This window comes from Scaptodrosophila lebanonensis, unplaced genomic scaffold (genome assembly GCF_003285725.1).
Source record: "Scaptodrosophila lebanonensis strain 11010-0011.00,11010-0021.00 unplaced genomic scaffold, SlebRS2 tig00000089-arrow-pilon, whole genome shotgun sequence".
Classification (NCBI taxonomy): domain Eukaryota; kingdom Metazoa; phylum Arthropoda; class Insecta; order Diptera; family Drosophilidae; genus Scaptodrosophila; species Scaptodrosophila lebanonensis.
The window spans coordinates 1,827,890-1,853,839 of NW_022060565.1; the positions used below are offsets into that span (position 1 = coordinate 1,827,890).

The 25,950-nt window shown below is 37.4% G+C and overlaps 1 protein-coding gene across 1 annotated transcript; it reads left to right on the forward strand.

The window, feature by feature from the left end:
• The first annotated feature begins 15,914 nt into the window (after positions 1 to 15,914).
• On the forward strand, positions 15,915 to 25,946 carry LOC115626794 (period circadian protein). The gene is made up of 9 exons (XM_030522260.1): positions 15,915 to 16,070; positions 20,740 to 20,892; positions 20,964 to 21,832; positions 22,475 to 22,831; positions 22,897 to 24,215; positions 24,775 to 25,008; positions 25,081 to 25,221; positions 25,290 to 25,507; positions 25,759 to 25,946. The coding sequence occupies exons 2-8, from the start codon at positions 20,801 to 20,803 to the stop codon at positions 25,362 to 25,364; spliced, it is 3,087 nt and encodes a 1,028-aa protein (XP_030378120.1). The 5' UTR covers positions 15,915 to 16,070; positions 20,740 to 20,800; the 3' UTR covers positions 25,365 to 25,507; positions 25,759 to 25,946.
• The last annotated feature ends 4 nt before the right edge of the window (positions 25,947 to 25,950 follow it).

Sequence of the window (25,950 nt, forward strand, 5' to 3'; positions counted from 1 at the left end):
ACAAATTTCAAGCATTAGTCCATTGTTGACAAAGTTAAAGCCCAGCCAGACTGATTGCTTCCACGCTGAGGAAATTGCTGACAAAAAGTATTATTGAAAAGTTTTCCAAATGCAATACAGTGGTATGTCAAGCACTAACTAGTATTTTTTTAAAATACCTTGTTTTGTATCAAAATAAGATATGTGCCATTTTCATTTAGGTTTTATTATTATTCTGCCAATTTATAATTAACCTAGCGCCGGAACTTAGAGCTGTAGAGATATGGCTACGATATGGTGATACAAAAATCATTTTGTGCGGAGTAATGTTATGCTAATTACCGGCAAAAGCATTAAGCAAACAAAACAATTGCAAACAGAATATTTATTTATTAACAAAAGTCGTTCCAAATACTATAAACTTGCATAAATCACATGAATTTCAGAATCTCCCATTATTGTTAAAAGTACAATATATATAAATACTATAAATTGTTGAATTTCCAACCAAAGCAGTGCCATATAAATGCCCCCACCAGAAAATGCCCGATTTCAAAAGTTATGCTTACTTAAGCTCCTTAAATTATTAAATTAAATTTGTGACGTAATATTATAATAGAAGCTATTTAATATGTTAAGAGTTCTAATGCACCCGCAACCGAATCTGATTAAATAGTGTTTGATGTAAATCAGTATGCCTGTATATCGATAGATTGGTTGACAAATACCAGCACAAAAGATTCAAAACTGTGTCAATTACATGTTTTGAATATTTATACAACAAAATATTGGTTCATGGTTAACAGTTCTTAACAACTATTTAATTCCAGAACTAACTACGTTCAAGCTCTGTATTTCAATCAGTTTGGATGACAAATACGGTTCTGATTGGATTCTCTATTTAAAAGCGACTTACAAGTTAACAACTTTTGACAGAGGATATTTGGGGCAAGAGTTATTTTTTTATCAGAATTATATGAAACAGGAGTATATGACACAAATGAATTGGTTGCCACTTAAAAGTCTAAGCAATACTTTACATAAATTTATTTATACTGAAACTGTTTTCTACACCCTAAGTGAAATAATTATGCCTTTTCAAGCTCAAAAGACTTTACTATTTATGCAAGCCCATCCAACTTTAACGGCTATAAGGAATAATCTTTTCTATAAGGCCTAAAATAATTTAATAAGATCCGAAGTCAACCGATATTTCTTTTCAATCGTTTTCATATTATTCTCAAAGAGCTAAAATCTCCTCAAGCATAATGTACAAAATGTAAATGTACTTTTGAAAACAATTTAAAAATACTTGTATTTCGATGCATATATATGTATATATTTCTTAGATTAATCCTATAGAGCGACTTCGGCCGCACATGTTGTTGTAAGCGAAATGAATAATCTTAAGTAAATACAAATGAATTTGTAAAAGAAATTGCAAACATCAATGCCAAATGTCTGTTTATAGTTTTGCGAAAAACTCTTATTGAAATTTTGAATTACCGGTGTGAATAAATAATTCAAGTTTTATTGGTCTTCATACCTATCCGACTGTGAATTGTGGAACTTAGTAGTAGGCTTAGAATTCCATTCTATAGCGATTATACTTCGGACTGTGCATTTCAAACCATACTCTGTTGTGAACCTCAACTCTCTCATATAAAGACTATTAGCAGTAACTGAAGAATCCTTTTCTAATTGAACATCATGAATATACGTGTACATGCATTGGGCTTTATTTATATCTACAACTAATGCTTCTTATGCCCTAGAGAACCCTCTAAAAATGTTTAAATAAGAAGTATTTTCGATGCAAATATTTTCTCCAACACGCTCGCAATATAAAGTATTAGCTGAGGTAATTGTTATTTCATATTTTTATCTATCTGTTACCTAAACTGTATAAAGCTTCTTGCCTTGCAATTATATTATTTCCTGCACTCGAAGCACAGTTATTTAAATTGAAATGTAAATGCTCTCTTATCGCCTGCCCAGCAACTACCAAAAGCGGCAAAGTTCGCAATCTTTGTCTCAGCTGCCAAAACTATTAATCACATTTACTGTACATATGTACGAGCATGTACTATATAGTATATGTATATAAATGGGTGAGCACAGTAAAGTTTTAGAAATTTGAAACTTCCTTGAAGCCCACAATACAAACAATTGAGGCCGGCTAAAGGCAGCTTTAAGCACTTATACGAGTATACGAAAGTTCCAGCTAAAACTGCGCGAAACTGGCAGAGACAGTTTCAGGCACGGACTGATAAAGCCAAACTTCGTTTAGAGTGTGGGAGTTGTTCTTATCGAAAGTTCTCACTGCGGTAACTCATAAAGAACAAATACAACAAGATATGTTTTGTGCACGTGTGGGAAAGTTTACCAACAGGTTTTCTTTTCTATTTTTTCTTTTTTTTTTTCTTTGATTGGATTGTCAGGCAGGAAACTAGAGGCTTTGCCTACCAGTTGAATTTTCCACTTTGCATATAGCTGTCGTTGTAGTTGTTGTTATTTTTTTTGCATAAATTAACTTTACCTGGGCCAACTTTTCTACAGCAACAACAAATTTGACACAAACTGTCGAAATTTTACGCGCGAGTTGTTGTTACTCTAATTCTAGCTGCTGCTGTTGTTGTTGTTGTTATTGCACTTGCTGCCACACTTTCCACTGGGCCAAACAGACAATGGAAAACAGGTGCGCCGACGCGGTCAAGCGCATCCTGCGCGCAGGATACATACGCACGCACATGCACGCCCGTTGACTCACACGTACACGCGATCACGAGGGGTCAGTCGAGGGTTAAATGCGCGCCGGCCGTTACGCACCAATGCAGAAGCCAAGTTATGCAACAACAAGAAACACACACACACACACACAGACACACATATAGGGGGCACACCACCGAACAAAAATATTTATAAACAAAAAAGAATTGAAGTTTTGCTTCCAAGTTTCGGGTTCGAGAATTTCAATTCGGAAAACGGCAACCGTAGCCGTCTAAGACACACACGTCCGAGCGCGTTTCGTGGCGGAAGTGGACTGAACAAACCCAAATGAAAATGCGCCCGACGCGACTCACTCGCATGCGCAAAAAACTCAACGAACACACCATGAACACGATCACGAGGCGGTAGCTCAAGCAACTAAGTACCAGTACCAGTGGCAGTAACAGTAACAGTCGCGTCGAAGAAGCAGGGAGAAGGAGAAGAGGAAGAAGAAGAAGTGGCGTGTAAGTATGTAAGTAATATGGCTATGGGGGTAGGGCCAAACCAAAGCAGACACTGCGATGAAGACGCTATAAAACGACGACGTTAATGACGATAATAAAGACAACACAGTTGGGGCCGTGCCCATCTTTTTAAAGCTGTCGTTCAGCATTTCAAGATCATACTTACCATAAAATAATTTGGAATCGATCTGCTTCGGAATACCGCTGCCGTCAGCACAACTTCTATATGCAGAGCCCCAAATCTATATAAGTAGTAACATATCTTAAATTCTCAATTAAAGCCACACTACGAGTATATACCAGAAAACCATCGCTTTCACTTTTTAAGATCGTCTCGTCCTGTGCAGTACCTCTGCAAGATTTATTGACTCTACTGGCTAATGTCGCTAGATCCAAAGACCACTGTCTATGAAGCCCATCTAACCTATTATCCAATTCAATTCCTGTAAACAATAAGAGTTCTCTAGTGGGAGCAAATATATTTCCAGCGAAAAAATATAATTTTTAATTGCGATTTCTGTGTACCATCGTCAATTTTGTTTTTGATTTATTTAAATTATTATATTATTGATTTTGCGTTTTGTCAAGTCGTTAATACAGGACTTAACTTCGTACTTTTATCAAATAGTGTGTAGCCATCTGGTTTTTGAAAACACTCTTATGATGAAACCAACCCATCAGATTAAGAAATAAATTCACTTTTATGTTTTCAAGCTCGATCATCATAGTTTGATATTTTAGTACAAATATTGCAATTTATTGTAATATTTCTTGAGATCTTCTTTATATATTTAAAGAAAAAGAATTAAAACAATTAAATGGATATATGCACATAAGGTACCGACAACATTTAATTTCCAGATACATCAAAAATGTTTGATATCAAACACCAATATATTCGTTTAGAATCCACCGAGAGCGACATTTGATAAATTCAAAAAGTATTATTTTTAGATTTTATGAAATAACAAACTGAATGATTTGTCTATGGACTTCCCGTGCGTGTCTCAAAAGTTGTTGTTGTCATTGCATGTCTCCACTTCGAGCTTCTTGTTGAGTTGGACATGCGTGTCTTGATCTTTCTGCGCATTCGACAATTACGCTCTGAAGTCGCGCATTTTATGGCCATATCTCTGGACGGGTCACCTAACCGCTGCCGCTGCTCGGGCTCACCTGCTTACTTATCTGTATGTAATAATTAGTAAACGTGCTCATGCTTATATTACATACTTGTACTTGTACATTAATAGCAATTCCAGTAAACTAAAATAGTTGACAGACGTGTTGATAATTCTCAGTTTTAAAGAGCTTCATTTCAGTATTCCATTTCATTTTTATAATTCTGTTTTTACACGGTCTTTTTTACACTATTTTGATTTAACACGTTCTGAAAATTTCATTTATATTCCTTTAAAGATAAAGAACCAATCACCTTTTTTTTGCATATGATCAATGTCTTTTTTTACACGGTTGTTTCTGAAACCAATCTAAAGTGTAAAAACAGAATTAGGTGTATAAATAAAAATTGGAGTTATTCTGTAAAGAGCTCAGCAATAATTTCAGTGCTTGGTTGCAGCTGAGTCGGCTGTTTTGTAATTCAAAAGGTCATATTTTTCAATAAAAACGTATTTGCTTTATTTATATTTTGGCCAAGCTTTAATGCATCTCAAGAAAAAGTACAATAAAAAATACAAGACCGACTCAGTATAATTTTTGCCCAATTTCTCAAATGTTAAATCAATTAATAATCAATGTAAAATACAATTGTTAATTAGCATGATTAAGCAAGTAGATCCATGAACTTGATATGTAGACTCCCCTAATTCCTGAGTAACACGAGTTTTTTATTTTTGTTTTTTTCCGCCAAGTTACAAATCATATTTCCCTACAAAATTTGAAAAAGAGCGTTCGACACCAATCATCATTGTGCTCCAGAGAACTATACCCGTAAAACAAAATAAATAGCTGTATTTGAAATTAGGCCTGCAATAATTTAAGATTATTTTCTACTATTGGAAAAACTCTAAAAATGTATGGCAATTATGTATAAAAAATGGAAATAGTTCTATTTCGAAGATTATAGCTTTTACATATTTTTATAGTTGTATAAGACTAGTTCGGCTTACTTATTGAGGTGAAATTGCAAACTTGTTTTACCAAATTGTCAAAAAGCCAATACGGTAATAGTGATAGAGCTATTGATAAGGGACCTTAGGTAAGCCGTTATTACTTTTTAAAGGCACTTGTGATATAAAACTAGAAATACTCTACTAATTCATGTTACGGTTTTTTTGAAAAGCCTGAAGTTTTCTTTTTAATAACTTTTAAAATACTTTTAATTTTAAATGGATTTGCACGTAACTTTTGTAATACTATTAATTTTAAATAGATTTGATTCTTCTTGAGCGTAACATTTCGACTTCTGTTGTCTTTGGTTCCACGACTTATAATGTGTTTGTTTTTGGGCAATATTTGAAAATTAGGTTGATATCTAGTGTTTGATCATCTAGCAACAATTGGTGGAAGCGATTTCATATGATCCATCAATTTGGATATAATAGTCTTTCGGTCTTTTATACTTGTGCAATAAATAAAAATTAATTATCCAAGAGGGCGCAGATGTTCGCTGCACAGAAATGATTAGCACGAGACGTCTTCCCATCTATAATTCTGCACTACTACTACAGTGAAGTCCAAATCAGAATTCTCTATCAAAGTACATAAATTTTCTCAAATTTGAGATGGAATGCCCAACTAAGGGATTGTTGTGACACGAGTTTTCTTTAAGGTGGGATGTAAATCGATTGGTTAACTTTTGTTACCATTTTGCTAAGATCAACACCTATGCTATGGGCCACAATTTCAGGAATACATATATATGTATATATATGTTGTAGGTATGAGTGTATATATATGCTACTCATTATAAGTTTATTGCATGTGCCAGCGATTGCCGGCTGTGATGGCCAAAATGACAAGACAGACAGTCTTCAAACTACAGACTATGCGTTTTTATTTTACGTTTTTTTTCTGCCAACTTATTACAAAGTAGGAACACAAGTGAGCAAACTGAATGAATGGAAAATTGTGGGAACAATGGAACGTAGAGCGTGAGAAATTGCCTCTGACAACAACGATGACGATGACGGCGACGCATGCACATGACAGTGGCTGCGGCATTGGCTGCTGGTGCTGGTGCTGGTGGTGGTGGTGGTGGTGGTGGTGCTAGTGGTGCTGGTGGTGCTTTAGAGCCGACAGATCAGTGCGACTGCTTAGCACACAATGGAACCATTAAAGGTCTCTCTTACCGAAGCCAAAAACTTCTTCTTGGGAATCTGCAAGTACCTCGATTTACTCGCAAGTGCACAGAGAATCTCTAGCACGCCAACTCCAATTTTCCCCCCAGTTTATCGTGCAAACTCAACTGAACTCGGCTCTTTAATTTAACTAATTTTCATTTGAGCTGCGTTTGCACATTTTATGGGCACACGAAGTAAATACTTATATATATACAAGTATAGCATATTCATACGGTTTCATTTTGATTATTAATGCGATTTTAACGTATGTGCGAAAAAAATTGTATATATGTATGTATATTTTTTTTGCTGGCGTCGAGTTCAAGGCGTTGATTTTCTTAGAGCGGGCCATGTCATGGCTGGGCGCAGCTACGAATTGCAATTATCATAGTTATTGTTTAAGTAGCTGAGGGTCAATGCTTCGTTTTTGAGTGCATTGTTGGATCGACTAGAAGCTGTTCCCAGAACTAAAGAAATTAATTCCCAACTGCTGGTGTGGCCATTCGAAACACAACTCTACACCTATTACTGGTACTATATGAGGATTGCTCTATTCATGGACCTACACATGCTTATACATGTTCTTACTTCCTTTACAAGTCAAAATGTCAAATTTCTTTGAATTTGGAGTCATTACAACCTTTGATAATGGCCATTTGTGTGTTTTGGCGCACTTCAATGAAAATCCAGAGCAACAACAGCAACCGAACGCAAGTTCTCTTTAAATTTATGCCATAAACTCGCAATATCAACAAAACAAAACAAAAACAAAAAAAAAACAAGACAACGAATGAAAAAATGTAGTTGTAAAAATTGTCATTAGAAGGAAATCGCTTACAACGCCGGCGAGAATTTCATGACACCTGTCCCCTCCCAGCCCCCCAACCCGCTCTCGCGCACATCAGCAGGAAAAGAGAAATAAATGAAACGATTGCCGCTGGGTAAGCCCCGCGTTGCCTACCTAACTGTGCCTACCTACCTGACTATTCCGACTATGACCGACCAACCCATACTCACACCCATACCCATGCCCATACCCATAGCTATACCCATCGAGCCAGGCTAGCTGTCTCATTGTTTTTTCTCATTTTGCTTTGCGAGCTTCATTCGGTGGCGTTTGCATCCAAATCGCCTAACTCGGTTTTAATTGTGTGGGCCTGCCTGTACGGTCGCTTGGGCGCCCGGGCCTGGGCTGAGGCCGCACAGTGGATCGAAAAGCACAATTGTTGGCAGAGTTGTGCTTCTAAGCTTTTCAATTAATTCATTCTATAAAATATATCATATAACTAACAATTAGCGAACTTTTTAAAAGCAATTTATATTTTATTAAATAAAAACAGATCTTTTCAATATCACAATTTTAAGTGAACAATTTTGAATATTTTTTAACAATAAGACATCTATAGGGGTATTACAAGAATAATTGAACTAATATTGAGCTCAGTTTATACAGCAATTTTAATGATCATATGTATATAAAATATTAGTGACAAATATACTCTTTTCATTAATTTGTTTATAGGCCGAGCAAATTGTTTTTTTCTCAGCTTTTCAGATGTCCATATCCATTTTTGCATATATGTACAGTATATTGAATAGTTGCACAATTGATCAATAGGAACGACAGGTCCCATATTAAAATATTACTATAGAAATGCTTTTGTTTTAAGAGTTACCATCACCAATCTTCAATCTATTTTTTATTGGTTATAGCTATATCTCAAAGTTTCATTAAAATTAGTCAGAAATAGCTAACACAGAAAATAATAATTACAAAGCAGAGTAACCAGAGAGCAGCAACAAACTCACATTTGTGCCCATTGTGTGCCCACTTAATTGCCTTATTTTTAAAGGTCCTCCTTCAAGCATCAGTTATTGTTGATGAATTTTGCCAATTTAATCATTTACAGATATAATATGACAGGCAGATCACCAAAGTTGCCTGAAAGCGGAGAACCTGAGTTTTTACGAACTGGTCAGTAGCTTCTTCGTGAAAAACTTTAAAGACGACTTTGTGTATAAATGTGTTTCGATATACTATACATAGCATTTGATAATTGAGGAATTAACACTACTGCACATTTTCTTTTAACCATATCCCAACCAGAGTATAAATTCTGAGACACTCTTAATTACATAAAATACGAAAATAAAACAAAAAGTAACTGCCGAGTTGAATTTATTAATTATTTTCTGAGAATTTGATAAGATTTCTTTCTTAAATTTCGTCACATAAATGGAGATGTCCGCCCCACTGTGGGTCGGGGCCGCTTGTCGGTGCCGTTGACAAAAAGTTGCCACCACACTGAAATGGAGTGCCATTTTGTCAGCGTCTAAGCTGGCGTAACTCAATTTATGGCTGTGAAGTGAACTGCAACTCAAGCATCTTTGATGTAAGCTTCCGGCTTCCATGGCGTTTACCTCAAGCGATTGCGCAGCGCTATCATTTACACTCACCAACTCTGCCTTGCATTCTCTCTCACTCCCTCTCTCTCTCTCTTTCTCTCTATACAAATCTCTCTATACAAATCACGCTTGGTGGCAGTTTTCTTGTTTTTACGAAAACAATGTAAATGATTTCCTGCCAAGTTGCATAAAGTTTTGAGTTCAACTACTGACATATACAAGTAGATGGCTTCGTTTCGACTTCCATTCACTCCTGCATTCCTTGCCCATTTCACGGTATTCGAGTAGATAATCGTACATTAATTTTAAGTTTTTTTTTAAATTGTCCTTGAATTACAAACCAACGCATGAATAACAAAAATTTGCTTAGCATTGCACTAGCGAGTGTTCAATTGAATCCATTCATTTGTTTCAAAAGAAGTACATACAGATAAATATACACCTAATTCTGTTTTTACACGGTAGATTGGTTCCTAAAAAAATCGTGTAGAAATGAAACCGTGTAAAAAAAAGACATTGACCATATGCAAAATGAATCATGCTAAATGGAATAAAGTCGTGCAACCATATATAAAATTTTTAAATTTCAAACCGTGCTAAATCAAAACCGTTTTAAAAAAAAACGTGTAAAAACAGAATTGGTTGTATATATATTCTTCATAAAGTTGACAAGCCGAGTCGATATGGCCAGGCCCATCTGCCTGTCTGGCCTTGATAATGAATGCAAGGATATCAGAAAGCATAAGATTTAGAACAAACAAAATATCAAATTTCTCCCAAGTTCGAGAAAGGACGAATTGAGAATATTGGGTTAGTCGGTATTTTATATACAATGCCTTCTTTTTATGCCTTATATGTTCTTTTTAGTCTATTGTTCTGCAGTTATCTTTTATGAAACTTTTGTCTCCTTCTCTCATTGTTGTTCGACTCCATTTTGACAACAATGAGACAGAAAATATCACGTATAGTATTAGAAAGTTTCTAAAAGAGAGCCTACATTATTAAGTTTGGTCAGTGTGGGCTCAGCCGTTTGCGAACTCCAGGCGTTCGTCCAGATAAACGGACGGACGGACAGATGGACATGACTGTATCGACTTATCTCGCCATGCTGATTAAGAATATGCCCACCTTATGGATTCGTTCTCCCTGTTATTCATTCTTTGCACAAATCTAATATATTATTTTTACCTTTCGGGTACAGGGTTAGAAAAAACTGCAAAAGGCACTAATAAGTAGATTACACTCAACATTTAGTTTGCAATAAGTTGAAATCAATGGGTATTCAAATAAACTACTGAAACTAACCTACTCAAGCTCTTTAATTTTCAATTTAAACTACTCAATTAAGATGCCACAAATGTTATTCAATTAGAAAAAACGAGATGAATATCATAACGAGAACGCAGTTGCACAATGACATAATGAAATCGTTCATGAATGAAGTGACCGAGTCAATAACATTGAGATTATGGGCAAGTGGATAAAATGGCTGATTACGTTCACAAATCAAACTAGTATAGCGCTAAAGTCGCGTGCGCTCGACTCTTGTATTCCACCAGCACCCATCCGCTCTCCCACAAATCAGACTAAAATAAACATTGTTGCGAAATTGTTCCTATGGCAGCATTATGATTACAATAAAACAGTGGGACCTCATAAGCCAAGTAGAAAGTTACAGTCGACCGTGTAATACCCTTTATTTGCTTCTGTGTTCATAGCAAAAGCGAAACTGAGAAGAATAAAAACAGTGGAGGGAAGCGATGGGCGTAGAACTAGCTCAATAAAATGTGAAATAGATAGTTTTTTATATTTATTTTAATTTGAATGTTATTTAATAAATCAACAAATGGTGCTGATATAGCCATGTCCGTCTGTCTGTCCGTCCGTCTGTATGAACGCAGGGATCTGAGAGAGTATAAGAGCTAGAATAACCAAACGTGGAATGTAGATTCTCCTAAGCCCGAGACAGGGCAAGTTTGTTCATTTTTTCCGATATACCCCCCCCCCCCCCCCACTCCCCCTCTATTCGCGATTTTCTCTAACTCACCCAGTTCTTGAAGTTTCGAATTCAAATTTGGTAGTCACATCCAGTTAGTGTGTTCGTATCCGAATTCAGAAGAATTGAAGAAAGTTATAGACATAACGTATATTCGTTGCTGCTTTGACATCATTATGTAATGCACACATACATATGTACAAGTACACAAACACGCATAGACACGATTCTGATGTAAATGTAAACGTATGTATGCATGTATTGATAATTTAATATTTAATTAAAGTAATTAATTTAATTAATTAAATTTTTTTAATACATTTTTTTTGTGGGGTAGTACAGGGTATTTAAGAGTTGATCCTGCTCGACTCTAGCATTTGTTTCTTGTTTTCCTTTCGACTACAGGGTATAGAAACTCATTAATACTAAGTTTGATTACGAGAACGTAGTTATAATAAGCAAATCATATTACTTAACTGCGTGTACTTCTTCTACAGATCGTTTCGATGTTATTTATATAATCTTGGTCTGCGTAATAGCTCAAAAGTTCCCAGTGTTCATACAGATGGACAGACAGTCGGACATGTTTACATCCATTCGTCTCGTCGTGCTGAAAATATATGCCTGACGTTATCCAATGACAAGCGGAAGGTTTCGGTATTGCCGGCATTGATGGGTCGTCGCTGTCAGAGAGACTAGTTATTTGAATATCCAACTGCAGTACAATTTACGTAATCGGTGCCACACAAAATGTATCACCAAATAAAAACCAAACAAGAATGGATTGCTGGAATGCGGGCATGCCCAACTCTTAAATACCCTGAACCCAATTCCAAAAATAAAAAAATTAATATAAACATTTTTTAAATTTAACTTTCTAAATTAAAATATTATATTTGGCCCTACATATGTATGTGTCGATGCGTTGGTCTGTGTGTGCGCTTGTATCGATGTGTGTGTGTAAAATTGAGTCAATGCAGCAACAACGACAATAGCTGAGGGCAGATATTACATTTAGGGCTATATTTTCCTTTAAAATTGATCTATCACGACAAAGCTTCATATGCAGACACATCAGTACTAACCGGAGATAAGCGCTAAATTTGAAGATTCCAAGAATTGCGGGAGCTAGGAGGTACAGGGTATAAATACAAGCCATTCGCTTCTGTTTTTACTTTCATTTTTATTTGTCGTCAAGTGATTCTTTTTTTGCTGCTGAAAGTTATTCAACACCGTGGCACCGCGCTTCGCCAACTCGCCGCGGGTTTTGGCTGTGTGGCTACTCAACTTCTAAGACGATTCGATTGGGCGCAGGAGGTGTACACATAATGCTCAATCTGAAAGGTACGTGCTGATATAACATTTTACTTCTGCGAAAGAAGCCGAATAAATTTAACTTTAGGCAATTGATGAAGAGCCCTTTGCCATAAAATCTCTATTGAAGGCACGTTTTGACTTCGTTTATCATCATTACGACAGAAATATGTATCTAAATTCAAATTGAGTTGAATGAGTACAATTTAAGAGATATGTATAATAAATAAATAAAAATAAATTCTGTATTTCTGATTAATTATAATAACCTCTTGACAAGTTAAGAAACTTAATACTATTAAACTAGCAGTCAGATGAGGAAATATACAGATGATACATATAGTTACAGTTTTGCCTCCAGTAGAAATTAAGGAATTTTATTGTGGTACCCCAAGAGGGAAAAATTTAGGAAAAACCCTCGGCTTATTTTCATATAAAACAAAATAATAAATAATATGTAGATAAATATGTTGATAAATAATATGTAGATAAAAATTGTATAGATAAATATAATATGTAGATAAAAATTATGTAGATAAATAATATGAAGATAAATAATATGTAGTTAAAAATTATTTATATAAATAATATGTAGATAAATAGTGTGTAGATAAATATAATATGTATATAATATGATATGTATATAATAAATAATAATAAAATTTCATCAATTATTACTTACATTCATACACCACAAATTTGACACAGTAGCATTAAATGTTTGTATATGAACATACAGATGGATGCATAGGCAAACTTTTATTTATTTATTTATTCATTTATTTCATCCACAAACAATGAAGTCGTAAAATGCAGTGTAAAAGAAAAAAGAAAAAAATACAATGGAGAACTGAAACTAATTAAAACTAAAGGAATTAAAAGACCTTTAAAATTGACAAAAATATCTAATAACGAATCCTACACGGTGAGGGAATTTTATTTGCCAAACGGGCAGCTATGCCCCGATTCACAGCAGAGAGTAGTCAGTTACGTTATTAAAACTAACAAAAAAGTAGTGGAGATGAAAAAATAGCAATAAAAGATAAAAGTAAACAAATTAAAATTAAAATACTTAAATAATAAAAGATAAAATATTAATAAAAGCTTTAGGTGAAGAATCACTGACACGTTGATTACTATTTATTCTGTACTCAATGGGTAATAGAGTATACTCGCTAAGTACAAATGTATGTAACAGACAGAAGAAGGCGTGGCAGACTCCCAAAACGTGTTGGAACAGTCATATCCGTCTGTGTGAACGCAAGGCATCCGACTAGCAAGAGAAAAGTTTTTGGCACTCTCCATCACCGAATATTAACAACATTGAATTCATTTCATTCGTTTTACCTATAGAGGTTACAAATACATATCATTAGACCACATGAAACTTTGGAAACACTGATATTGATATAAAACCCTATAGAAGATATAATTAATACAGTTAGACAGTCGAAAGGGCTTGGTAAGTAAGACAACATATTTATATCGAATATACATATGTACATACGTATCTCTACATTTTCAAGAACTGATTTATAGTTTAGTTTAGCTTATTCCAACACACTGACTGTACAGCTAGAGGCTATAAGACTAAGATTTCAGTCATTATGCAGGTATCGCACACAACTCAAATATTATCGCAATACGCCCTCGGCAAAAATAATCCGTTCATAATGCGAAAAACAGTCACGTTTTTCTTTTGAACGAATTAAAATAAAACAAATTCAGGGTCGTTGAGCAACTCTCCAGGGAAAACTGTATCCAGCTAAAAGTTGCACAAGACAGCAAACACAGTGTACTCGCATGTAGTTTGTTATTACACAAAAAACTTTTAATGTGCAGGCAACCGCACAAAGGTAAACAAAGGAATAGATGCAGCGCCTAAAACGCTGCCCTTCCTTCTAAGATACGCAAGCTACTCAGATGCAGTCGTATCTGTCCAATGGTGTCTGCTTGTGTGCGTGTGTATGTGTGTGTGTGTGCGTGTGTGTGTACAAGTATGTGACTGTGTGAAGGTGTGTGTTCGCGCCGGTGACTAGGGCCCATTGTGAAATGAGAAAACCATTGAGGGGCAGTCAGCCAAACAAGCCACCAGGCAACCAACCAATGCAGCAAAAACGAGACAACATCGAACAGTGGCAAGTAGCTTCACTCAGCGACGACTCACGTGGCTGGGATGCGTGACTCGAGAGGCCGGGAATCCGAGAGAGCAACTGATGGCAACCATTCAACGAATGGGGGAGAATTTAGTAGTGCAAAAAATCAACGTGCCGCCAGCCAACCCCCGTGCCACGCACACACACCCATATATTGTACGCCCATTACACACCCACCCGGTGCCGGTAGCTCTAAGTTCTTGAGCAAGTCGCGCGTTATGCATTGCATGAGATTACGCAGCACGTCTTACCCACTTGGGTTCCTTGGGTTTTCAAAAGACCCGTATAAATGAAAGTGGAAACTCTCTTCAAATCCAAAATGAGATTTTGGATTTTCAGATCCAAATCCATTCCGAACAAGCACCTTTTTCTCGCTATATTTAAACATTAGCATATTATCAAACAGGGGCTATAATTTATATAATTTATATAATTTGTTTATATAATTTTAAAACATAAACAACTCAATTGCTTAAATTGTTGAAAGAAAGAAAGTGAAAGTGAAATACTAAAAAAAAATCGCATTGACATCAATGATTTTGTTTTGGCAATTTGGAGTGGGAATGCAAACAATTCGCGAATTCTTTGATTCTCAAACCGACTTATAGAAGAACCTGGATACCAAAGTAAATTATTGTAGCTCTATACTTCCTGAGACCCCTACGGGTACTAATCAATAAAATTCCATTTCAAGCAGCGGCTCTCCTATTCGATCCAAGGTATACTTTGCGAAATTCCATTTCATATGGAATACGGTATAGTTTATGGAAAATTTGAAATGTCTTCTCTTCGATAACGTTCTACTTATTATAAAATTTATTATTTGTCCTGAACAAACGTTTTTTTTTTTTTTTAATCAAAATTCAAATCAATAGTCTAAAAAACGCGATATAGCAGGGGATTTAATGCCAGCTTACAAATTTACGAACTAGTATTGGAACAACAAAAACGTCTTTATTACAAAAGTTCAAATTTGTTCATTCAAAGGAATAGTTAAAAAGCGCCAGGATCTTGAAGATTGAAAGGGGACGTTCTAATACACTTTTTTCGATCCGTCCCTCGGATCGTGCTCACTAATTTTCGGCACTGATCTGAGGCGGCCTTCTGAAGATAGTCTCGCAAATTAATCGCCATTGTTTGCATAGCCCTTAGCTGATTTACATGCACCCATTCAGGGGTTAAAGCTACCGCTGGCGAGTCGTCACCGATGAAAAAAAACTATGCCAAAAGAGCACGATACACAATACGGTACCAATACCTATAAGTATGAATAGAATTGAAGCCACATCGACAACGGCAACGCCAGCTGCGTCCCAAGAACAAAATGCACGTTTCGTATTTATATATATATAAATTGTGTATGTGTGTGATTGTTTTCTGAGCGCATGTGTGTCAGTGTATGTGTGCCGAGCTTGGCACGCTGTCGCGTCGCAATGCGCTTTTCGCTTTTCAGTATTCGTGCGAATTTTCAACAAGTAGGTCGAGATAAAGCGAACTCAAGTGAATTTCCAAAATTAATGTGAGACTGAATCTCTCTATCTTCAGAACGCAACAAAGTGTATTACTCGTAGAACGAACGGCAAGGCGGGCATACAAATATTGCTTGAACAAACATTCAATTAAATACAAATATTTATTAAATTTTTTTCAAGTGCCCATTAAGTGTAGCGTGCAGACAAGAAGTGAAGTAATTATAATATATACACAATATGCTTAATTTCTTAATTATTTAATTTATACATCTACATAAATGTGTATATAATACATACATACTTACACATACATATTTGAATATACATACACATGTATATTCATGCAACAACCTGTGACTAGATCAAGTATCAAGTGTGTCTGTGAGCGTTGAAGAGCAAATGTCACGTTTTTCGTAATGTGTAAAACAACAACCAAAACAACAACTGGCTAGAGAGTGAACCGCCTTTATTATCAGACCATGAGTGCTTTTTACAATTTTCAGATCGTAAATAAAAAAATAAAAAACAAGGAAAACAACAAAAGTGGAACTTACATAAACATTTTTCATAACGCGACTTGTTAGCTGCATATTCCTAACATATGTATGTACATTTGTCAACATGTGTGTTTGTGTGCATGTCCAGTGGAGTGGGCAGGAGAGAGGGCGAGAGAGAGCGAGAGCGCAGCGCGAGCGCAAGCGAGAGAGCGCAACAAGCTTAAAAAAGCCGACTAAGGGGCGAACTCAATGTGCAGCACGTTGCAAAATACAACAACAATAAAGATTCACAGACATGGCCATAAATACATGTATACTGGCACACATACATAAGTACATACTTGTGTGAATAAATAAGTGTGCGTGAGAGGAAGAAATAAAGAGAGGGCATTAAATGTTTACAAAAATATTAAAAAATTCTTGAGGCAGGCCCAGTTATTGGAAAACAAAGGAACTACAAAACATTATGCATACGCCCCATGCATACCAAATTAATTAATTCTCAAAAAATCCATATAGGTAGGAGGAACTCATTTGCATACCATATGAAACGATCAGTAGCCATCACATACATATGTATGTATGTAGATGTGTATGTAAGTAAATAATCATATGTGGGCCGTAGTGGTGTGAATAGTTTTGTGAAATGATTGCTTGGGTTTCAGTTTTTAAATAATTTGGAATCACCTTAAAATATTTCCATATACCAGTTGAATAAATAAAAGAAACATTTTTACCATCCATATGTTCTACAAAACTACATATGTCAGATTGAAATTTGATCACTTATATACAGCACTTGCTTCTCACTGATCAGCAAAATAAATCTCCAATAAATAAATTGAGACAATCGTCCCAAGAGACAAAGTCGATAATCGAAACCGACTTCGATTTCAATCATAAATCCATTACAATATTTAAAAAAAATCAACAAGTACAGTGATTTTTACATTCTAAAATTTTTCAATTTCAAGTCAACTATCATTATCAACTCAGCAGTTTTTTAATATGTATGTATTTTCTATCGCAAGACTTTCTTAAATTCTTTCAAATTTTCTTTATCATGGAAAATGTGATGGTCTCTAATGTTTGGAGCAGATTATAGACGACTTCATATAGCTGGTCTCTTCCGAAATGTAAGCAGAAACGGCAGGTTAATAATTGACGTAAACCGAGCAAGGGTCACACCCTTTTTTTTTCACTTTTTAAGTAACTGCCAAATCAACAATTATTTGTATGTTGAAACTATAAAGCAATTTTCGCTGTATTTTTTGTTTTTGTATTTAATAACAGCATATAACCTTCAATAAAAAGTGACGTGGACTCAAATTAATACTCATATTTTCGGATAGCTGATCGGGCAGTTATTGAACTCTTGCAAAAATTATGTTCCGTTTGGTCTTAGTTCTGTAGCGCCCAAAACATCATATAGTCATGTTATAGGTAAATAAATAATCAGCATGACGAACGAAATACTGTTCTATCGATTTCGCTAGTTCTGTGCAAACCATCTAAATTTTTGACAATCTTTTCCTATTCCCCTGCATTTGGCAAACCTTACCTTACGGATCGAACTACTATGTCATACTATAAATTATCGTAGCCAGAATCTCATTGAGGGAGAGGTCTAAAATTAAGACTTAATATAAATGCCAGTGTTCGAAAGCAAACTTTACTACTTCAACTAATTTATCAAAATAAACTTTAAAACTTAGCACCGTCCGTGCAATTTTACGTGCACATGTGTGTATGTACCATGTATTGTATGAAAAAAGATAGAAGTTTATGCAAACTAGGTATAAATCGATACCAAACAGTGACAAAAGTGCTGCCAGCTCGAAAATTCCTACACCAAGACCAAAAAACATTTTTTAGGTTTGTTTTGAATTTCGAATAATGCTGATTTGAAATTGTTTTTATCCCATATAGACTTGATTTGAAATGGACATGGGCTTAATTTACGCCACAAGATATTTTTTTTAATCCTTTAAATGCCATTTTATATAATTTAAAACACCCTTGGAAAACGAACTCTGGAATTGCAGTCCAAGTTAACGAAGAAACGCCAAGTCAATCGTTGAAGTTTCTGAGTTTTGAGAGCAGATGCTTAAAACATATGAATTAATATATATTACAAGATTCATGTTTTTATTCTTGAAATCCATTCAATACAATTTAAAACGCCCTTGGAAATAGAACTTGGGAATTACAGTCCAAGGTAACGAAAAAACGCAGTCAAACGTTGAAGTTACTGAGTTTTGCGAGCACACGATTGAGACATATTGATTGATATAAATGTATTACGTATATAGCGTCAGTTACTTAACTTTAAGCACTGCTGACATTTTTTAAATTTGATTCATTTGAATTAAATCGCCGATATTCTGATTACACAATTGCATTTTTGTTTTCATCTACATCTAATCATTAAGGAATGTAAAAGACGGGCAAATAAAAAAAGTTGAACTAAAATCAGCAACACTTTATTAATAAAAATAAAAAACGATCGTTGCGCAATGTGCATTGCTACACTGTGCAAAAATATGTGCGCTCGTACAGCACTAGAACATATCTTGGCTGTGGATTGAGGCACTTCTTCGTTATTAGACAACAAATTGTATGGGCATTGGGTATAGAAACAAAACCTTGTGCAGCCTTCACTTAAAAGTGTACGGGTATATACATAGATATGGATGTGCATTTTTCACACACCCATAAGAAAGTAGAATCGCGATGTACATCTGTTCGTCTGTCCGTCTATTTCAATCACCGGCCTAGAAACTATTGCATTGAAACTGTGCACCGAGGCTTCTTTTTGACGGATACAAATAATACTTGTATGTCGAAACCGTCTGAAAAGAAACAATTCAAGAATGGTTTTTATAAAAATCATGCATGATCAAATCCTCAGCCAGATATGGCAATTACTGAAAAATTATATAGTGTTGACACAATAAGATATACTTGTACAGTCCGGGGTCCATGACCCCACGAGGAAATAATGTCTTATTGTTCTCATGGTAGGTGTGTGATGTAGTAATCAGATTTGGTTAAAGTTTTGACAACTATCGTCCTATCCGGCCGGTTCCTGCTTGCCATTGCTCTCGATATTGAAATTTTAGGAATTACATGAGCTTTAACAAAAATGATGCTATCGCGGACTTAAATGAATCATGAAGTCAAAAAGCAGATAAAATAGCTTAACATCTTTTCTTTATACATATATCTAGAAAAACAATTATGACCAAAACTTCTCACTTAGAAGAACCAAACCAAGTTTATTGGCTCTTCCTCCTATACTTTGAGATATATTTGTGTTCATACAGACAGACGGTCGGCCGAACGCCTATATACTTCATACTTTGTGGGGCCAACCACGCGTCCTTTTATTTGTCACAAAAACCAGTTATCCTACACCGTACAGGGTACAGGGTATAAGAAAGGTACAACTTTAGGAACCATAAAAAGTGTTTCAATATATATTTACAAAAAATGTATCTCATTGTTGGAAAACCTTTGAGTATTACTGCGTATATGCTGGCGTTTGAGACTTTTAGTAGAATTAGGTTGCCCCTATTTGGCGCCAATTTTAAAGACATTGGAATTATTCAGAGTTGTCCAGATACAAACAAGATGGTTCCTTGCTTATTTATCGTTGACGTATGTGTGTATGTGGGTGCATACAATTGTAGTGTTTAATTAATTAATTAAATAATTACCATGTGCTGTAGGTTAGAGCGCATTATCTTACATAAGTGCTCCTCCACTTTTTGCAGATTAGGAGAAAACACGTGCCTGTTAATTGGTTATACGACAGACACAATTTCTTGTGCTGACGAGCAAAAATGAAGTACACGCCCATTTGTTTTTATGTCAAAACAAAACAAAACAAAAAACGTGATGGCATTACGTATACGCCGCGTATGATTGATCATTTAGCTAAACAAGCCGTAACGGTGTGCAAATGAAAGGACAAGTCAATTCGTAAATAGGGAAGAAAAAGATACTTTGTTTAATTACTTGTATATAGGTAGATAAATATATGACCACAAGACTAATGGATTACTAGATTGCTTGATTTTTTTAATATATTCCAAGTAAATATCGAATTCCTCCTACATCGGAATGAAAGGAATAACAAAAAGAAAACATTTAAAGAAATCTGCCTCTAAATATTATTTACGTTTTAACTCTATGCACCAGTTAAAGATTCCTACTAAAACACTATACATCTCATATTTTAATTTTTAAATGTAAAAATATTTAAAAAGTACACACAATCCAACTAGTTAATATTTAAGAAAGGGAAACTTTCATTGTATTATTGAGCAGCTGCTTAAGCTATTCGTGCTCATAACAGAGAATTAAGAGATCCTTCCCTTTATAGGCACTTTTGACCAATTGAACGAATTGTTGAATAATTCAAGAATACTTTTTAAAACCACAAAATGGAGGGTGAATCCACAGAGTCCACACACAATACCAAAGTGTCTGACTCAGCCTACTCCAATAGTTGCAGTAACAGTCAATCACAACGCAGGTGAGTCCTTCATTGATTTCGAAATCAAGCAGTTGACCACCAATCATTGGTTTTCCCTCTACGCCTCACAGTGGCAGCTCAAAATCCCGACTAAGCGGCAGCCACTCCTCAGGCAGCAGCGGCTATGGCGGCAAACCATCGACACAGGCCAGCAGCAGCGACATGATCATTAAACGCAACAAGGACAAGTCACGGAAAAAGAAGAAGGTCAAATGTGTGGTACAGACGACAACGGGAGCTCTAGAAAATGCCGAAGAACAGCCAAGCACCAGCGACGGCCTGTTGCTACAGACCGAGACGGCTCAGCAAATGTGCGAGCCTCCACAGGAGACTCAGAGCGATGCACAGCTGGAGGCTGAGAATATTGAACAAAACAAATCGGAGCAGACCCTCCAGTTTCCCACACCCTCCCCATTGGCGCTTTCGGCATCACAAGGTGGTAAGTCCGAGAAGACATGCGAATCGGCGCCGGGCAAGCTCGAGTCGGGGGCTCGACAACAGGAGCGCGTTAAGGAAGACAGTTTTTGTTGCGTCATCTCAATGCATGACGGGATAGTTCTCTACACAACGCCCAGTATTACCGATGTGCTCGGCTATCCGCGCGACATGTGGCTGGGACGATCATTTATTGACTTTGTGCATGTGAAGGACCGGGCCACCTTTGCCAGCCAAATAACGACAGGCATACCAATTGCTGAGTCACGCGGAAGCATGCCCAAGGATGCGCGTAGCACCTTCTGTGTGATGCTGCGACGCTATCGGGGTCTCAAGTCCGGGGGCTTTGGCGTCATCGGCCGAGCTGTAAACTATGAACCGTTCCGGCTGGGCTTGACGTTTCGCGAGGCACCAGAGGAGGCAAGACCGGATAACTATATGGTATCAAATAGCACTAATATGCTGCTAGTAATCTGTGCCACTCCCATTAAAAGCAGCTATAAAGGTAAGTGGCATCAACCAGTGGGAAAATATAGCCGTATACGCTACAACTCCTTTTCACGTACGCAGGATAGAGTATTTAGTAAATCCTTAATTTAGGGTTTAGCGTTTCGTTTACTTAAAAAAATTACACTCGCAGACAATGTATATTTTTGATGGCTTAAACATGTTTCTACAAAGGTCTATGGCTGAAAAATATTACTAAAAAAATTCGTTGTGCCGATCGGAAATAAAGCAAATTAAAGAAACTCGTATAGACTAGGGGAGTCCACATACCAAGTTTGGTGTAAGTGCGCTCAGCAGTTTCCGAAATCCAGGATCGATTCGTCTCCTCATGCAGATCGAGAATATATACATATACTTTATGGTTGAAGTTGGAGATGCTTCCTTCTGCCTGTTACAAGCTTTGCAAAAACCTAATATACCATTTTTACCCTACGGGTACAGGGTATAATAAGCACAAATAAGTAAACAAATTGTTCATGATCTACAATGCTCGACAAATGGAAGCTATTCAGCATTTAATAAGACTGATTCTTAGAACGAATTTGTCTAGAAGGTGCCTGCTTGGTATTGGTTTTAGAGTGAATAGTGAGATCGGCGAAAACCCATGAACCTAACCATAATCTAGCTATATTTCTTATAGTTCCTGATGAGATATTATCGCAGAAGAGCCCAAAATTCGCCATACGCCACACGGCCACCGGCATTATTTCACACGTGGATAGCGCAGCCGTGTCTGCGCTGGGGTATTTGCCCCAGGACTTGATTGGCCGTTCCATTATGGATTTTTACCATCACGGAGACCTGCTGGTCATGAAGGAGACCTACGAAATGATCATGAAGAAAGGCCAAACAGCTGGAGCCTTCTTTTGCAGCAAACCGTACCGTTTTCTTATACAAAATGGATGTTACGTATTGCTAGAGACGGAATGGACGAGCTTCGTCAATCCGTGGTCACGCAAGCTGGAGTTTGTCGTTGGCCATCACCGCGTATTTCAGGGTAAGTAGTTGGGGGATCTCTCTCCCTTCTACGTTAAATAGCATTAACTAAGACTTAAATTTCAGGACCCAAACATTGCAACGTATTCGAGGCAGCACCCAATATAAAGACCAAAATCTCGGACGAGGCGCTGAGTCGCAGCGCACGCATCAAAGAGGAAATTGTGAAATTATTTGCGGAAAGTGTGTCGCGGCCATCCGATGCGGTCAAACAAGAAGTTTCCCGCCGCTGCCAGGCGCTGGCCTCCTTCATGGAGACGCTTATGGATGAGGTGTCGCGTGCCGATCTCAAGCTGGAGCTGCCTCATGAGAACGAGCTGACGGTCTCCGAACGTGACAGCGTAATGCTCGGGGAGATTTCGCCGCATCACGACTACTCTGACAGTAAGAGTTCCACTGAGACGCCACCCAGCTACAATCAGCTAAACTATAACGAGAACCTGCTGCGTTTTTTTAACAGCAAGCCTGTCACCGCGCCCGTTGAGCTCGATCCGCAAAAGATGGAACCCTCATACATGAGTAGTGCCGATGCGCGAAGTACCCTCAGTCTGGTGCAGTGCTTCGAAGGCAGCGGCGGCAGCGGATCATCTGGTAATTTCACATCTGGCAGTAATAGGCACATGAGTAGTGTGACCAACACCAGCAACGCCGGGACCGGCACCTCAGGCACCTCGGGGGCGCATGGTGCCAATAATGGGGGTTCCAGTGCACCACCCGTAACTGTCACACTCACCGAATCTTTGCTAAACAAGCACAACGACGAGATGGAAAAATGTATGTTGAAAAAGCATCGAGAGTCTCGCGGACGCAGTGGCGAAAAGAACAAGAAATCGGTCACCGATAAAATGCTCGAGTATAGTGGCCCTGGTCACGGCATCAAACGTGGCGGCTCACACTCATGGGAGGGTGAGGCCAACAAGCCCAAACAGCAGCTGACCAACGCCACAGATATGCCGGCCAAGTCGGGCGCCCTACCCACTAGTCAGCATCAGTATACCAAAAACATAAATCTCTGGTCACCATTCTCAGTGGGAATCACGACACCGGCGCACACCACACACACAGCTATGGCGCAGAGCAGCTTCTCGCCACAGCACAGCCTCTTCTCCGCCTTCTACTATATACCGGCGGCAGCAGCAAGCACATCCAATACCACGGCCAGGAAGACTGTAGAGATGCCCAGCACCTCGCAGCAGGCCATGCCATTGCAGTATATGGCTGGCGTCATGTATCCCCATCCATCCCTATTCTACACACATCCGGCGGCAGCGGCGGCCACAGCCATGATGTACCAGCCTATGCCGTTCCCGAGCGTGGCCAACGCCATGCAGCTGCCGGATCAGCCCACTAGTTCGCAGTCCAGTTACAATAAGATTATACATTCGGTAAGCAAATCACAGAGAATCCATCGCGATTTCTCAACAACTCTCGAGAAACGAGAAACACACCCGCTTTAGAAAGAACACCTCAAAGACTGTTCCATCAGACAACATTTAATTGTTGGTGGTTCTATGAACAACTAAAATGAAAACTACTATAGTGTTTACTGACGGTGGAATAGCAATAATAGGTACTTCAAAATATATTGACTCAGATTATTGTCCTATTTTTGGAAAGATTTTCCACCTTTTTGGATTGCAATAAAATTCCAAATCGCTCCTTAAACCCACTATATAATTCTCTCTGCGATTTTTTATATTATATGGCCTGTTGGTTATGGGCTTATTCTTTTTTTTTTAGAGCATCTAATGATTAATCAATCTGGTTTTGGGAAATATCCTAAGCTCCAGAATAAGTTTCGATTTCACTGATTATTAAAATCGATTGAACTGTTAGTTAGCGGAATTTCAAGACAAACGAGTAGTTCTGTTTCGATTCGAAAAAATCTAAACTAAGTTTTAGATGCAATAGAAAGACATTACGATTTGCCCTTTCTTTCGGCAGGCACAACAGACTATGGTGGCGCCACCTACAACTACGAGAATTCAGGGCGCATTCCATTCCATAACGCCGGCTCAACTACAACGACCCTCGTCGCAGGCAACGTCTGTCAAAGCAGAGCCCGGTTCCAATGTGGCACCCTCGGACAGCTCTAAAAAGGAAGTGGCAGACTCTTCCATTGCCTCCGTAATGGGAGACTACACATCCGATGTTCCCAATCATAGTTCCAATATGAAGGTAACAGAGAGGGAGGACCCATTAGTAGCTTTAGTATTTCTGTAACTGAATACCATGATTACCATTTATTAGAAATACACAGACAGTAATGGGAACAGCGACGACATGGATGGCTCCAGTTTCTCATCATTCTACTCATCGTTCATAAAAACCACAGATGGGTCGGAAAGTCCGCAGGATAATGATAAGGATGGCAAACATCGAAAAACTAAGGTAAAATTCGAATATTCACTCTCTCCTCGAATATTAATCAACGCTCAACAATTCTGTGCTTCGCATAGTCGTCCATGTCACAATCGGATAGCAAAATAGTGGAACATCCGGAGGAGGATCAGACGCAACATGGCGATGGATAACTTAACGACTAAGTGCTGCTGACTGACACACACAGCCAAACCAGCAGTGTAAATGATCCGTCCAGCAGCTAAAAGGGGCAACGATTAGAACCGAATCACCAGCATGTTTCCTAAGATTATCAACCAAAGAGCCAGAGTACTACGTGAGTTGCACATTTGATGCCATAAGGCACTCATTAGTGGGGAAAGCCTGAATCCGAAATGAAAACGTATTCTTGCATCAAGCAATTAACAATCAAAATGATTGTAAATTCAATAATTTGAATATTTTTAAACCAAAAATCGGCGGGGGCAGGGCTACATACGTAGTTGATGAGCTGTTTTGTAACCAATTAAATATTTCTATATATATTTCATACTATCTACATATGTATGTGCTTGCTTTTCTTTTCAGTTTCCACAGCAGTTTGTCTTCCCCGTAGAACGCAACCAACTACACCAACCCATTTAATCCATATCGGCGATTTCCATTGCGGCATTTTGGCATCGAATACTTGTACGTTGAAAACCTTTCAACTTTAGGAACAACTGTTTTTTTCCAAATAAATACCTGCAATAACATCCAAATGGTTGCTAACCAAAACCA

What these genes read in the sequence shown, in the direction of transcription:
- LOC115626794 (XM_030522260.1), top strand. Translation starts at nt 20,801, where the DNA reads ATGGAGGGTGAATCCACAGAGTCCACACACAATACCAAAGTGTCTGAC. An exon ending in ATCATAGTTCCAATATGAAG is followed by an intron (nt 25,009 to 25,080) that starts GTAACAGAGAGG and finishes ACCATTTATTAG; the next exon opens with AAATACACAGACAGTAATGG. An exon ending in GCAAACATCGAAAAACTAAG is followed by an intron (nt 25,222 to 25,289) that starts GTAAAATTCGAA and finishes TGCTTCGCATAG; the next exon opens with TCGTCCATGTCACAATCGGA.